At 37.0% G+C, this 13,218-nt stretch overlaps 1 protein-coding gene across 3 annotated transcripts in view; it reads right to left on the bottom strand.

Moving 5' to 3' along the window:
* Positions 1 to 13,218, bottom strand: part of TRAPPC8 (trafficking protein particle complex subunit 8) — an 85,916-nt gene that overhangs the window by 45,719 nt on the left and 26,979 nt on the right. For all 3 annotated transcript variants that reach the window (XM_065932397.1, XM_065932398.1, XM_065932399.1), the window contains 2 exons: positions 9,890 to 9,990; positions 3,599 to 3,704 (listed from right to left, as the gene is read on the bottom strand). In XM_065932397.1, the coding sequence (XP_065788469.1) occupies positions 3,599 to 3,704; positions 9,890 to 9,990 (207 nt within the window). The remainder of the gene's footprint in view (positions 1 to 3,598; positions 3,705 to 9,889; positions 9,991 to 13,218) is intronic.

Below are 13,218 nucleotides of genomic sequence, written 5' to 3'. Positions count from 1 at the left end.
TCACTCAGTCATTTCCGACTCTTTGTGACCCTACGGACTGCAGCCTGCCAGGCTCCTCTGTTCATGAAATTTTCCAGGCAAAGAATGGTTGTCAATTTCCTACTCCAGAGGGATCTTCCTGACCCAGGGACCAAACCCATGTCTCTTGCATTTCTTAACAGTGGCAGGCAGATTCTTCACCACTGAGCCACCTGGGATGCTCCATATTTTCTTTGAGGTTATTTCATTTTTTCATGTTATAACTTAATCAAGCTATAATTATATTATGCAATGAATTAGATAGGAATCAGCTAATCAGGTGTCACAATACCATTCAGTGACTAATCTAACATTCCCCACTAATATGACACAATGACAGCCAATCATATGTAGCATTTTCTCATTCTATTCTATTACTTTATCATTAATATCTAGAACAAGTAGATTCCCTCTAAATCTACTTTGGAATTTAGGTTTCTCAATGGAGTCAGTTTAAGTCCAGTAGATTTCTTAAGTTTATGCCCAGCAATGCACACACAGAGCATAAAACATCTTAATTCTCTACAAAGCTTCATTATCCTGCAAAACTTGGTGGGCAGCAATCCTGGACATTCAGATTAAAATAAGGAATATACCCGAGATAATTTTGGTGGTGTGTACATGATTCTAATGTACATCAATTGAGAACCAGGACAGTAAACCCTCAACAGTCTCCACTTTAACTGACTGACCAACCCAAGAAAGACCTGGAAGTCCACAGCATATGTTAACTTAGCTGAAGCAAAATGTGCCTCCTGCATTCAGTAAAGCTGCTTCCTGAGAGTCGATTTGCAGAGCTAAACACTGCACTTACATCTCACTGCAGCTTTGCTCTTTGTTTAGTTCCTGTCTTACAGAGACACCTAAAGTAGGAAAACATTGCTTTGAAACCAAAAAATGGCCCCGAAAAGAATGCTAACTGTCATCAGTGTTGACGGAAGAAAAATGGCAGAACGTCACAGAAGGATAGTTTTATTCAGAAAGGAGAGGCTTTGAATGTTTGAAGTATACAATTTTACTTCAGTGGCAGTTCACAACCGTGCTGACAAGGCCATCATGCGTGCTCTGTGAGGAACTGAGAAAAGGAAAAACCCAGGGTGCCATTTCAGCAAGAACTCCAGTCTGTGAACTCTGCCTGCAACCAGATATAAAACCATCTGGGGTAGAGGCGTCAGTAAAAACTTACATAAAAACACAGCTGATGAAGACAACAGCTGTACAAACTTCACTGAATCAGATCTCAAGGAAGGCATGGCACTAAGATTTTTTTCCCTTACATAATTGTGAAATTAATAGGAAAGGTGCTAACAGCTGACCAACTTACCACAGGAACAGAACAGTTCCTCCCAAGCTGGAGAAACTTACAGCAAATTGCTGCTATTACAATACCTCTGATAAGCTGATCTATTTGTATTTAAATGGAGCAACACACAAAAAGCATCATATGACCAGAATAAATGTTCAACACAGAAATACAGACACAAGTAGGGGGAAGCATCATGCTTTAAAGCACCAGATTTAGACATACTACCTATGCGCTGATCAATGGGACCCGTTTTATCACCAAGCCGTATTTGCTCTGCCACGCTGAAAATCCCAGGGCGCGACACAAGAGTAAGGTCCACTTGCCCCTACACTTACAGTGCAAACAACAAACTCAAAGCTCGACTCTTCTCACCAAGGCATCACAGCTGTCAAGGGCTACAGCGGCATTAACAAAAAACTAGGAAAAACAATTCCTGAGGGTCAAGACTGTGACTCAGTTCTCTACCCTCAGGATAAACGGACTTGTCATTTTATACAGCTTTTCCAGTAAACAAAAGGACAATAAATATAAATTACTAGCTAAAATTTAATAATCTTAGATACATTATGCCTAGCAGTCTCTACTTTCAAGTTACTTCAAAGAAATACCTGAAAAGCACAGGAGAAAAGGCCATTTAAAATCACAACTTCGAGGGAAATACATTCACCCCCCTCTTTCACCCCAAAGCAGTAAAAGACAATGATAAATTTTCTAGAATTTCATAACAAAATAAATCATCCAGGTTTGAAAAAGGGTTAAAAAAAAAAAGAGTTGGAAAGAAAAAACACTGAAAGAAAATAATGTTACAATGAGACACAAGAATCTGCTCTAATAAAAGAAATTTTATTCCAAGCTTCTAAACCATAAACTCCTTTTACAGTCACTGATATTGGTCAGTGTCCACACAGTATCAATTATAAAATATTTTTAATATCATCCCTTAGCCTACTTAGTTGTATCCTAAAGAAACCTTTTTAGAATAGTTAATGGTTCAGCTCAACAAACATCTGCAAACCATATACCATGTGTCAAGCCCAGTGTTAGCCACTAGGGAAAAACAAAGTTGAAACAACAGTTTCCTATCCTCAAGAAGCTAACAGCTTAAACGTAAATTTTCAATATATGATATGTCAGGTCTCACAGCATATAAGAGGGCAGGACAGACACACTGAGGACAACCTGGGTACCATCTGAAGGATCTAACTGCTATCGGAACCACTGAACTGAGGTGAAGAAAAGATGAAACGGGACGAAGTCCAGGAGAAGGACATTAAGGACACGAACCATGATAGTAACAGGAGGGATTTTAAGAAGAGAAAGACAAGTGAAATATTTGAAGTTATAAAAAGAACACATATTTAAGAAGTCAAAAAATCCTCTGTGTCACTAACAGTATAGAAGACTATAGGAGCATCTCAAATAGTTTCTGCCTTGAGCAAATTAGGAGCTGGTTGGCTACAATTTAAGATCATGATTTACAAAGTATTAAGTTTAATAATTGATATGTGGACTCAAAGGTGCATTGGAAACACTCGAGTAGGTGAGTCTAAAAGGCAGTTGGTCATTCAAATCTAAAGCTCCAGGGTTGGAGAGATTTGAGAGTGAAAATTATAACTGTAAATAGATTACACAAAAGTAAAAAGGTACAACGGTCCAAGGATTAAAACCCTAGGGTAAGTTAATATTTAATGGGCAAACAAACGTGTCTGTTTTTTCTGTTCTTGAGCACTCATCTAAAAAAACATGTCTTTAATCATATTACTGTCATTCTTTACAAGCCTATAGTCAATGCAACTTAATGTCTGTTGGAAACCTTAAATAGCAGCTATGAGCAGGTTTTTCCTCCTTCTGAAATATTCATAATATAGAATTTTTAAAATGCTTAGGATGATTTAACAAGTTCATATGAATGAAAACAAAATTAAAAATTCCTGAATATTTTTAAGTATAGATTTTACATCAGGAATGATACATATGTATGCTGCCTTAAATACTGTTATCCATAAGTCAAAACCTAATTCACAGAAGACATACAATGCATGGCTGTGGTTAAACATCATGTAGACATAAAATGTGTAAATAAAATAAATCCTGTTTACAAAACACTGCATTTAAAATTAATTCTACAAATTACTAAAGTAGCCAGGTTATAAATTCCAAAACAGAGATGCCCCTTTAATTTTGTTCTGCATACCCTTCTCAAGAAAAAAGAAAATACTTTTTTAAAAATATGAAACAATACTAATTAAAACAAGTACTACACAGTTTTAGTACCTCACTGGTCAACCGTATTAGGAGAGCTGCAGCCTCTGAATATTTGCCTTGGCTTTTTAAGATTTCAGCACTAAGCAATACACATCTTTCAGCCAATACCATATTCCTAAAGAAAAAAGTCAAGAAAAATATAATTAGCACTAGAATAATATTTTAGTACATCACAGTAACCATGAACTGAACAAAAATTTCCAATTCTAAAAGAAATCCATATCCCTGTTTTCCACTTACCAAAAACGGTTAAATAAAACAACTTCAAAGAATCTCTTAACTCATCAAAACTTTTTATCACTGTATAATTTTGCAGTAAGAATACAATATAAGGAGACTTCCCTGGTGGTCCAGTGGCTAAGATACTGCACTCCCAATGCAGGGGGCCCAGGTTTGTTCCTTGGTCAGAGAACTAGATCTCACATGTCTCAACTAAAGATGCCATGTGCCACAACCAAAACCTGGCACAGTCAAATAAATAAATAAATGTTTAAAGAAAAAAAAGAACACAATACAAAGTCACATTTCCTATATGAAAAATGCTAGAACATAACTGGAACCAGCAGTTAGTAAACAAAACCTGCTTTCAGACATAAAGGAAGGTAAACATTTCATCCAGATTTCTTTTCTTTCCTTACTGTGAACTCTGGTTATGTGTATTTCTGGTTATGTGTACTTTTGGGAATAATGAGACATTTTCTCTCTGGTAGTACTATTGAGATGTTTCACCTGGAGATATCGAGGAGCTAATGCTGTCTAGCTGTTCCTGACTAAAAATCTTTTTGAAAATATGAAATCAGTTGATTTTTCTCATGGACTTCTACCATCAAAAATCTAGAACTGGATTATTTATTCCTGTATAAAAGTAAATGAAAACTGAAAAATTTCAAGATGGAATCCTTTTGTTCAGAAATACAGTTGACTCTAGAACAACTCAGGGAGTGGGGCTGCTGACCACCCAGTGTAGTCAAAATTACGCGGCTGGCCCTCAGTAACCACAGTTACATATCAACGGATTCAACCAACCTAGGATTGTGTAGTACTGTAGTACATATTTTGTGAAAAAATTCACATATAAGTTGGACCCGCAGAGTTCAAACCCATTTTGTTCAAGGGTCAACTGAAGCAGCAAAGTTCTTATTTTACTTTCTAATCCTTATATGAAAATACCACTTGGCCTTAAAATTACAACCAAGGATCACTAACTTGAAGGCCATTCTGAACAGTTATACTTTTAAAATACAATTCATTGTTTCCAAAATTACTGTAGTCATCTGCCATAAATTTTCTACAAACCATGATTTTTCTTAGAGGGTTGGTATTTATGACTATCTGAGAGTGTTTTGGGCTTCCCAGGTGGCTCAGTGGTAAAGAATCCACCTGCCAATACAGAAGACATAAGAGACATGGGTTTGATCCATGAGCTGGGAAGATCCCTAGAGAAGGAAATAGCAACCCAATTAAGTATTCTTTCCTGGGAAATCCCATGGACAGAGGTGCCTGGTGGGCTACAGTCCACGGGGTCACAAAGAGTTGGACATGACTTAGCAACTAAACAACAATTTACATATACTACAACATGCTCAAATAAGCTCAGTTCTTAAAGAATCTTTAGTAAACTTTATAAATCTTAACGTAATTGTTTTTTTGTCTTCACATGTTCTCCCATATGACCAGTTATGAAGTGACAAGGCTACAACAAGTCTAGGACTTTACTGATTCTTTAAGCAACATTTTAAACTCATTGTGTCAAGCAGTGGAAGTGCTACAAATTCAAGCCATTTCTAAAACACAATCCCTATCTAAAAGCAGAAACTGACATAAAACAGATAATGAAGAGTACAACTGATCTTTATTACGATATGAGAGATAAAGGAGGGAAGGGAAAGCTTCATAAGAAATTTATCCAGATAAATAGGACTGCATCAATTAAAAAGTGGGGCGTGGCATTCTAAGGGCACGGCTAAAGTATACTCTATTTCCTGTATTTTAAGAAAACTTATTTATATTTTAATATTTCTCAGATTGGGGAGATTCTTAAAATTGCTATGTGTAACTAATGTAGTATATGCCCAAATATCTATTACGTTTATGATAAACCTTACCAAACATGGTAACTTAGAAGGAAGATTATACAGTAAATGCATGACAGTTAAGAGTGTATTTAGAAAAAGCATACAGTCTGTTGTGAACAGGAGGAAAAAACCAGGCTGCCATATAGCCATCGGGGTCAATGGCTATTTTCACTTTTGTCTTGAATGTGACTCTCTCTCCAAAAGCTCTGGGCTTCATAAAGACAAGGAAAATCTTCTCAGAGAAAGGACTTTATGAGAACTTTAGCCCTTTGCAGAGAAAGGACTTTAAAGGACTTCTGGCTTCCTTACTGCCTCCCTCTCATAGTTCTTCTATCTTTTGAAACTTTTTTTCAGACTTCTTCGAAGGTTCCTCTTTGACAGAAGGCTGTTTCTTCTGCCAGAAACTTCCAATATAGTCTCAAACAATAATAAAAAGGGCAGGATTTGATACTGGCTCAACCATTTATTAACCTCATGCCCTTCAGTTCAGTTCAGTCACTCAGTCGTCTCCGACTCTTTGTGACCCCATGGACCGCAGCATGCCAGGCCTCCCTGTCCATCACCAAATCCCAGAGCTTATCCAAACTTATGTCCATTGAGTCAGTAATGCCATCCAACCATCTCATCCTCTGTCGTCCCCTTCTCCTCCCGCCCTCAATCTTTCCCAGCATCAGGATCTTTTCCAATGAATCAGTTCTTCGCACTGTGTGGCCCAAGTATGGGAGTTTCAGTGTCAGCACCAGTCCTTCCAATGAATATTCAGGACTGATCTCCTTTAGGATGGACTGGTTGGGTCTCCTTGCTGTCCAAGGGACTCTCAAGAGTCTTCTCCAACACCACAGTTCAAAAGCATCAATTCTTCGGCACTCAACTTTCTTTATAGTCCAACACTCACATCCATATATGACCACTGGAAAAACCATAGCCTTGACTCGACGGACCTTTGTTAGCAAAGTAATGTCTCTGCTTTTTAATATGCTATCTAAGTTGGTCATAACTTTCCTTCCAAGGAGTAGGCATCTTTTAACTTCACGGCTGCAATCACCATCTGCAGTGATTTTGGAGCCCCCAAAAACAAAGTCTCTCACTGTTTCTACTCTTTTCCCATCTATTTGGCATGAAGTGATGGGACCAGATGCCATGATCTTTGTTTTCTGAATGTTGAGCTTTACGCCAACTTTCTCACTCTCCTCTTTCACTTTCATCAAGAGGCTTTTTAGTTCCCCTTCACTTTCTGCCATAAGGGTGGTGTCATCTGCATATCTGAGGTTATTGATATTTCCCCCAGCAATCTTGATTCCAGCTTGTACTTCCTCCAGCCCAGCGTTTCTCATGATGTAATTTGCATATAAGTTAAATAAGCAGGGTGACAGTATACAGCCTTGATGTACTCCTTTCCCAATTTGGAACCAGTCTGTCCTTCCATGTCCAGTTCTAACTGCTTCTTCCTGACTTGCATACAGATTTCTCAATAGGCAGGTCAGGTGGACTAGTATTCCCATCTCTTTCAGAATTTTCCACAGTTTGTGGTGATCCACACAGTCAAAGACTTTGGCATAGTCAATAAAGCAGAAATAGATGTTTTTCTGGAACTCTCTTGCTTTTTCAATAATCCAAAGGATGTTGGCAATTTGATCTCTGGTTCCTCTGCCTTTTCTAAAACCAGCTTGAACAACTGGAAGTTCATGGTTCACATACTGTTGAAGCCTGGCTTGGAGAATTTTGAGCAATACTTCACTAGTGTGTGAGATGAGTGCAACCGTGCAGTATTTTGAGCATTCTTTGACATTGCCATGAAAACTAACCTTTTCCAGTCCTGTGGCCACTGCTGAGTTTTCCAAATTTGCTGGCGTATTGAGTATAGCACTTTCACAGCATCATCTTTTAGGATTTGAAACAGTTTAACTGGAATTTCATTTCCTCCACTAGCTTTGTTCAAAGTGATGCTTCCTAAGGCCCACCTGACTTCGCATTCCAGGATGTCTGGCTCTAGGTAAGTGATCACACCATCATGATTATCTGGGTTATGAAGATCTTTTTTATACAGTTCTTCTGTGTATTCTTGCCACCTCTTCTTAATAGCTTAGCTTTGCTTCTATTAGGTCAATACCATTTCTGTCCTTTATTGAGCCCATCTTTGGATGAAATGTTCCCTTGGTATCTCTAATTTTCTTGAGATCTCTAGTCTTTACCATTCTGTTCTTGTCCTCTATTTCTTTGCACTGATCACTGAAGTAGGGTTTCTTATCTCTCCTTGCTATTCTTTGGAACTCTGCATTCATATGGGTATATCTTTCCTTTTCTCATTTGTTTTTCACTTCTCTTCTTTTCACAGCTATTTGTAAGGCCTCCTCAGACAGCCATTTTGCTTTTTTGCATTTCTTTTTCTTGGAGATGGTCGTGATCCCTGTCTCCTATACAATGTCATGAACTTCCATGTCCCTCAGGCACTCTATCAGATCTAATCCTTTAAGTCTATTTGTCACTTGCACTGTATAATTGTAAGGGATTTGATTTAGGTCATACCTGAATGGTCAGTGGTTTTCCCTACTTTCTTCAATTTAAGTCCGAATTTGGCAATAAGGAGTTCATGATCTGAGCCACAGTCAGCTCCCAGTCTTATTTTTGCTGCCTGTACAGAGATTCTCCACCTTTGGCTGCAAAGAATATAATCAATCTGATTTCGGTGTTGACCATCTGGTGATGTCCATGTGTAGTCTTCTCTTGTGTTGTTGGAAGAGGGTGTTTGCTCTGACCAGTGTGTTCTCTTGGCAAAACTCTGTTGGCCTTTGACCTACTTCATTCCGTACTCTAAGGCCAAATTTGCCTGTTACTCCAGGTGTTTCTTGACCTCCTACTTTTGCATTCCAGTCCCCTACAATGAAAAGGACATCTTTTTTGGGTGTTAGTTCAAAGGTCTTGTAGGTTTTCATAGAACCATTCAACTTCAGATTCTTCACCATTACTGGTTGGGGCATAGACTTAGATTACCGTGATATTGAATGGTTTGCCTTGGAAACGAACAGAGATCACTCTGTTGTTTTTGATATTGCATCCAAATACTGCATTTCAGACTCTTTTGTTGACTATGAAGTTTACTCCATTTCTTCAAAGAGATTCTTGCCCACAGTAGTAGATATAATGGTCATCTGAGTTAAATTCACCCATTCCAGCAAGTTAAACTCTTTTGTTGCAATTTCCTTGCCTGTAGAATGCAGTAATAATAGCATCCACCGTTTCATATGTTTGTTGTAAAGAATAAATGAGCAAATAAATTACTTTGGCACAGTGGTAAACACTGAGTGCTGTATAAGTGTTGATCTTTATTACTAGTGCTGTATTCCAAACACATTATTATGACCACTACTACTACTACTTCAACACTATCGCAGACAAAACTGCCTTTGTGCCCTCATCTTTTAATTTTTCCATTCTACACAGAAAAGGCTAGTATTAATCTTTCTGAAAAACAACCATGTCAAAGCTCTACTCAAATATTCAGTAACTCCCCATTTATTAAACATAAAGCTTAACTACAGATTAAAAATTGTAATAAGTGAGAGTTAATGCTCTGCCACACTGATTTCTCTCAAAACACCTTTCCATATACACAAAACCCTCTAATCTAGCCTGGGCTCTCTTCTTTTTTCTCCAGTAATGTTACATCCAAAATACTGTTGTTGCCAACCAAAATTCCTGAATTATCTTTATGGTTCTCACATCCCAACCACCTTTCTTTCAAGGTCTATTCTTCAAACGTACCATGAAACTTTCTCTGGACCAACTTTAACAGTCTCCTTTACAGGTGATGAGTTCTGACTTCCAAGGAGTTTCAACAGAACTCACTACATGTACAAAATGTTTCTCTTTTTCTTTCTGAGACCATTATCTACCTCTCTGTATCTGCCTATTTAACAAGGAAAGTTCAAACTAGCTAACTCCTGGCTTAACAGTAATTAAAGTTAAAAATGTTCTCAAAATACAAATCACCCTCAATGAAACAAGTAAGTTCAACATTACACATAACTAATTCCTAACTACAAATCCTTCCAGGAAAGGGAAATGTAGTAAAACACTAGTTTTAAATGATCTCCTCATCTATATAACTTGATATGGGAGCTTTACATTAAGACATAAAAAAGCAAAGCACCACTTATATCTAATAGCAATATAAATGTCAAGTTTATCTCTAAAGGGACAGAACATAAATATTCTAGTCACTTACTTGCAGATGTCCCTGTATGTCTGAATTGCTGTATCCATATAATGTGCAGGGTATGGCCTGGGTGCTCCTGGCTGAAGAAAAGCCGACACAGCTGCCATTTCCTAAAGGAAAAGACACTACAGTATTTCAAAACAAGAAAATTCTTGTAGTCAGTTTAGCATTCAGAGTCTAAAGACAGGAATGCAGTTCACTGAGTTTTTTTATGTAGCCACATATATAAATTTGATAGCCTAATGCAGACTTGGAAATAATTACGTTTATATGCTTTCAGTTTTAAAGTTCTCCAATCACATTCCAAAGTCTGTCATTCATTATTTAAATGAGTTTTTTTCAAGAAGACCTAGTAAACACTTTTGGTCATGGTCTGTAACTATCAAGTAAGATTTCTGCTGCCACCTCCTCATTACTGCCTATTCCTTAGAGAGTAGAGAACAAACCAATGATAGAACCATAGACAGAGAAACAAAGTACATCTGTTTCCAATTTATGGGCTTCAATATCTGAAAACAGCTCACAACAACTTGTACTATATACCTTTCACCTCTTACAAACTCTATGGTTCATATTCTACATCAGAAGACACAAAAACCATTTCTGAAACCGATCTTTCAACTTCTTAGGACTTCTTACTTCAAAGACCCATTCCACTGTCAATAACTCAAATAATATACAATGGTGCTAAAGGATTTAAAAATGAAGATGAGGGGCTTCCTTGGCAGTCCAGTGGTTAAGACACCATGCTCCCAATGCAGGAGGCACGGGTTCCATCCCTAGTGGGGAACTGGGATCCTGCATGCCTCACTGTGCAGCCAAAAAAGAGAAAGAAATGAAGATAAAGATGAAGGGGACTCTTAGCAAAGTACTGTATTACATTCATACTTGTAGTCTCATATATACCAACTTTTAATAAAAATCTAACTAGAAATAAATGAAACTTCCATAAATTGGGGGAAATTTGCTAATGCCAACCTACTTATAGGATGAATAAACACTTTTCTGCAATAGTTTTTAAAATAGAGGAAAAAAACAAAAATAAATTATGGGATAAAAAACTGGGATATGATTAAAGCCTTTAACCTGACAGCCTATTTAAGTTCCATGACAGTACAAACCCTACCTGTTTCAGAGTATCTGTATCCTCAGCATCCAGTGCAAAAATTTATTGAAGCAACTGAATGAAAATATGTGATCTCCAAGTGACAAAATTTTCTACAGCTCTGAAACATCATGTTTTCTTAACCAGCTTATATTTTAACTAATACATATAATGAATATACAGAGGGTTCTACATTACACAAAAAAAACTAAAACACATTACATATAGAGCACGAAAGTGGAAATGTGAGTCGCTCAGTCATGCCTGACTTTTTGGAGATCCCATGGACTGTAGCCCACCAGACTTCTCTGTCCATGGAATTCTTGAGGCAAGAATACTGGAGTGGGTAGTCATTCCCTTCTCTAGGGGATCTTCCCAATCTCGAACCCAGGTCTCCTGCATTGCAGGCAGATTCTTAACCATCTGAGCCACCAGGGAAGCCCCACATATATTGTATAATACTATATAAAAATATATTATATTTGCTACATAGGCACTATACTACTATATATACTACATATATATATACACACACATACATACATACATACACCTATCAGTAAAAGTGTACAAAGGAAAAAAATCCTGTAAGAAAAATAAGCTTCAAATTCTGTCACTTTCAAATTTAACTCTATAAGAAATTACAAATCAATATACATACAAGTTAACAATTTCTATGGATACAATGAAACATTCAGAATGATCACCCCAAGTAACTGCATGATAGTCAATAATCAACCATTAAATCATTTCTTACAGTATACAATAACAGGTCAACACATTTTACAAAGACTTTCGTCAAGAACTGGAGTGACCTGCTTAACCTTCAGCTAGTTATGACAAATTAAACTACAAAATAAACAGTATTTCTCCAAAATTTTTTTATTGGTTTTGCTGTGATGTAACTTTTAACTTTATAGTTAAAATAATTAAGTATCTTAATTTTCATCAAAAAAGACAGGCAGTATAGTCTGTGATCAATTATCTACTATGTGAATGCTAAATAGGAAAGTGGTATCAGTACAAACAGAATTTTTATTCATTCAAAAATAGTTTTTCTTAGGCAAGGGGATCAAAAATAGCAAATAAGAATCATAACTTTCAGCAGGAAAGGAAAAAGCTCTGAACTTAGCTCTTGCCCAAGCAGGAGCTCTTGTAATCTGTGCTTTAAGAAATAAAAACTGAATGTCTACTCTTTGTAAGTGTGTGTGCCTGGGGGCAGGGGGCGTCTCTCTGGAGATGTATACTCCCAGCCTTACACAGCTCTTGCTCAAGGCAGGCTGCACGTCTTTCCATGCTTACCTTAACGACAATTCCACTGGTTAGGAGTTCTTTTCCCCACCCCAGGGTTCACAAACTGGTTTTGTGTACTTTTTTATTTCTTGGGATAACCTCCACTATGCTAAGCTGTCTCACACAACACCTTATGCTCTGGTTACAAAGATACATAGCTTTTAGGAGGACTCTACCAGATCAATTTTTCTCTAAGGCTTATTATTTTTAGGGTAGTTATAGATTACAACGATTTTTAGGTGTGCATATGTTGTAGCAGCTATGCCTTTACTTTCCAGCGTTCAGTTATTTTTCCTTCATATGCCTCTACCAATATGCCACTAATTTGCCTCCATCTAAATGGTTTAAATGAAGTATTAATCAGATCGTAGACAGAAATGAAAAAGCTTAAATACCATAATATCATACAAATTTTCTGCCATAAGATTTTCCCAAACTTTCAATTTTCAGATACATTATGCATAATTTTGTAATTATGAACTTACATTATAAAGTATTGATGAAATTTAAGTGTTTGTGATTTTCTATTAGCTTATGTTAGTTAACCATACACCAGAGGTTGTCTAGCCAAGGACAATTCAAATACTTTTTTCAAATACTTCTTTTTTTCAAATACTTTCATTCATCAACATTTTCAGTTCCTGAAGATTTTTTAAAAGTTAGATGACTTTTTGCTATTTTAGCTTTACTTTTTAAAATGACTATCTTATTTTTATATATACAGTATTAAAATAAATGCAAAATAGATGGCAGTTATTAAACAGGTTATCTACATGATAATTATCAATGAAGTAGAGTTCTCATGTATTTTTATTCTTCACACTGTTTATAGCTTACATGTTTTTTAAGAAGACTATAGAGGCACGCAGTGCGGGGAAGCGAGCACACGACGTGTGCCCTCTGCCTCTGCCACCGCCGCCACCTCCTTCTGCCACTCGCT

Source organism: Muntiacus reevesi, chromosome 4, assembly GCF_963930625.1.
Source record: "Muntiacus reevesi chromosome 4, mMunRee1.1, whole genome shotgun sequence".
In the NCBI taxonomy this organism is placed as follows: Eukaryota; Metazoa; Chordata; class Mammalia; order Artiodactyla; family Cervidae; genus Muntiacus; species Muntiacus reevesi.
The sequence above is the reverse complement of the archived record's forward strand: the minus strand, read 5'-3'. Positions and strand labels throughout refer to the sequence as shown.